Source organism: Typopeltis vanoorti, chromosome 11, assembly GCF_054136105.1.
Source record: "Typopeltis vanoorti isolate ZY-2024b chromosome 11, IOZ_Tvanoo_1.0, whole genome shotgun sequence".
In the NCBI taxonomy this organism is placed as follows: domain Eukaryota; kingdom Metazoa; phylum Arthropoda; class Arachnida; order Uropygi; family Thelyphonidae; genus Typopeltis; species Typopeltis vanoorti.
Genome location: NC_143559.1, coordinates 54214329 through 54218023, shown reverse-complemented (window position 1 = coordinate 54218023; position 3695 = coordinate 54214329). Strand labels below are relative to the sequence as shown.

At 35.5% G+C, this 3695-nt stretch overlaps 1 protein-coding gene across 1 annotated transcript; it reads right to left on the bottom strand.

Moving 5' to 3' along the window:
• Positions 1-1698: 1698 nt before the first annotated feature.
• Positions 1699-2196, bottom strand: LOC150101589 (ADP-ribosylation factor-like protein 16). The gene has a single exon (XM_090400850.1). It carries the CDS (start codon positions 2194-2196, stop codon positions 1699-1701), a length of 498 nt encoding a protein of 165 aa, XP_090256976.1.
• Positions 2197-3695: the final 1499 nt, after the last annotated feature.

Here is a 3695-nt window from a genome sequence, read left to right as displayed (position 1 = left end):
GGCCATTGAAAAACCTCCTTCATTCAATGGAACAAAGTGGTTCCAAAGACTGGCTGAACAGAATCCAATAATGCTAGCAAGGATTTGCATGCACCATCCCAAATGTATGAGCAGTATTCCATGTTTGTTATACAGTATTAATAGTCGCATAAGTGAAAATTACTGCCCTGTGTGGAAAAGTACACCAAGTTTTTTTGGTTGGGGGGGGGAGAGTCGCTGAATGTGTTTGCGCTAAGAAAGGCAAAATGTGCAAGTCAATCCAAGCAGAGATATCTGATCATGTTTTGATATCTGACTGCCATCAAAAATATGGGAAAGTGAAGTGAACATTTGCCAGCCTGGTTGGCCGAGTGGTTAGCGTATCCACTCTCCAGTCAAAAGGCTGTGAGTTCGAATCCCGCCATGGGCATGGATGTTTATGATTGTCTGTGAAAATACTAATGGTGGTGGTCGGCGGTAGATGGCGTTGGTGTAGATGAAGGTAGTTGCGGTTAGTGGAGATGGAGTTGTAGAGTAGGTGCCCTTCCTCGATGAGTCTTTCGACTCCCTGGAAGTGTTATGTAATAATAATAATTTCTTCCAGGAAAATATACAGGACTGTGTTTTAGTAATGTTGAAGTTTATATGGTTATCCTCACCCCATTGGAGAACAGTGAGGAGATCAGAGTTCAAGGTACCCATATGGAGGATATTGAGGCTTCAAATAAGTGGAGATACTACAAGGTTTGTCAAACACAAAGGAAGAGTAGATTATACTGGCATCAGTATGGGATTTGAAGCTTGTAAGACCAGATCATTTATGCACAGGAGGAAGAGAGTGGGTGAAAATATAGAGCTCTGGGATACTGCTGTGTTGGTTGGGAAACTTGATTGGTAGCATAAATTTGAATAGGATTTGAAGTCAGAGAGTGAGAAGGTTGATGTAAAGGAGAAAGAGCATGAGTGTGAGTAGGAAATGCTGGGATACCCCAGCATCAATTGAGAAATCTGATAGAAGGAAGCCATTTACCATAACACCAAATGAAGTCTAGTGAGGAAGCTAGCAATCCAATCACACAGCATAGAGGGAGACACTATAAGACAGTAGCTAGATGCGAGACATAATCAATGCCTTTGATATACTGAATGCAACAACATGGGTTTCTCCAAATCTTTCCATGGCTGGCTTGTGTCTAAAGGTAGGTAAAATTGCTGAGGAGGTCTACATAGAATGAGAATGGCAGAGTCCATACTGGTTATCACTAATTATATGCTGTGTGTGCGTATTTATGTTTCTTTGCATTATAATATAGACAAACATTTAACTACTATGGAAAGTTGAATTAATTACATTAATAAAATGAAAAAAAGTCAGAAATATTTTTCCTCCACTAGTGCAAAAACAGAAAGTAAATTACAGTTTAATTATTTAAAAAAGTTCAAAAGATTCAATATGAAATTAATATCTTTAAGTTACAGTAACAAGGACTACATCCTTATTAAAGATATAGTACTACATAGATAATACGCACTATATTACATGTATAAAAATTATTTCTACAATTTCTAAATACTTCACAATTTCCAAAGTAGAAGTATTCCTTTAATCAGTCTGCAAAAGGAACTGGTTGAAGGAAAATAATGTCTAATGGATAATATTTTATTTATTCATAAATAAATTAATAAGCAATGTAGTTAGGATTCATTTATGGAAAATGCTCAAAGAAATTTTAAAAGCCACGACTTTAAATATTCAAGGCCCTTTCCAGTCATACAACTAGTTTCTATCACAGCAACATCCTGGGGGGCATATTTACAGGTTTCATCTAATCTTAAAATGCTCTTCATTTCTTTGACGCTTACAGTACTCCTCACATCAACTTTATTTAACACGATCAGCACTTTGCAGTCTTTTAAATCATTATGACCTAACACTTCTAGTAACTGAATGCATGCACAACTAATCTGCTGAAAGTTTGCGATGTCAACCACAAAAATAAGACCTGTACAGTCTTTATAATAACGATCCCAAATAGGCGCAATTGCACCGCCTAATTCATGCACAGCAATAGAAGAGGTTTTGCCAAACTGAATATTCATGATATTTGTACCAACTGTTGGAATGGTTGTAATAGCATCACACACATTTGGATAGTTCTGCAGCTTTTTCAGTAGCATCGTTTTCCCGGAATTAACCGGGCCAACACAAATAATCATAGTTCCTATCGATTGCATAAACGAAAACACAAGAATTATAGGAGGGTAATGTATTACATTCTTAATATTATTCTACTACATTTTTAATAATACAACACCTCCGATTATAATAAAATATCAGCCATAGCCCTATGTGAAATCATTCATACATATACGCAGTTTCTCTTCGCAGAAAAATAGGTGCTAGGTTTTTCATATAGACAAGTCTGCAATTCAGCGTTTATAATAGAAATATCTCGATAATTCGAAAAATGTACATAAAACCATAATATTCCGATTACTACAGATGTCGAGGAATAAAAAGGATTTTTTCTTAGTCGTTAAATTAAAACTTTCACAAACGAGTTAGGCTCACAGAAGCTTTTTCAAGGTTATAATTAACACGCTGAAAAGCACATAAGAATAGAGAAGCACAGCATATAGAAGCATATTGTTCTACGCTGAAAAAACCTTACAAACGAAATGAATACAGTCATTCTAAACAAGAATGCAAAGTTGCGTAGTTATAATATAAAGACTGGAGATAATAATAATAATAATAATAATAATAATAATAATAATAATAATAATAATAATAATAATTACTTGTTTAAGTTAAGGGATATTACATCCCATATTGTTTCTTGAAGCCTTTGGCTCTTCATATATTTAGTGAATAATAATTACTACTATTATTATACGATACCTCCAGCGAGTCCAGAAACTCATCGTGGGAGATCCAAACTGCTATATACACAAAACCTATAATACCTCTCCTTAAACTCATTCGCTCGGGGGAACTCACAACTAATTCTGGCAATCCATTCACCACTCCCAACGCAAAAAATCTGGTCTGCACAACCCTACTGACCACACTCTTACACAACTTCCACTGATGTCCTCTAGTTCTCTGACTATTTGTCATATATTGAATAATTTCCTTTGCATCAGTTTTGTAAAAACCCTTTAATATCTTAAAATTTCTATCATGCCGCCTCTTTTCCACCTATCAACCAAACCATAACCTTCAACCTACCCTCATATGGAGCATTCCACAGACCTGTCACCAACTTAATCATTCGTCTCTGAATCTTCTCTAACTCCTCCTGGTCCCAAGAAACCCGGGCGAACAAATCTGTGGACAGTAATCAAGAAGCGGCCGAATCATGGGTAAGCAAGGATAACAACTTTCCTGTCTTTATTTATTAGTGTTTTTCAACATCCAAGTAATCCTTTCAGCTATTCTACAAACTTCTTCAATATGCCCTCTGAACTTCAACACTCTGTCCACCATTATCCCCAAGTCCTTAGTCTCATCAATTTCCTGCAATCCAGTATCATTAATATGCTACTCCGTATGTAATATTTTCGATCCAAAACGCATAACTTTACATTTTGCAAGATAAAATTGACAATAATTATTCTTTACCAACAATACCAATTTGTTATTATTTTTTTTATATTTTTTATTTAAAAATAACAATCTTATGTACATTTTTTTCAGCTATCCAATGATGCGC

Coding starts and splice junctions, on each gene's coding strand:
- LOC150101589 (XM_090400850.1), bottom strand. CDS start 2,196: ATGATTATTTGTGTTGGCCCGGTTAATTCCGGGAAAACGATGCTACTG.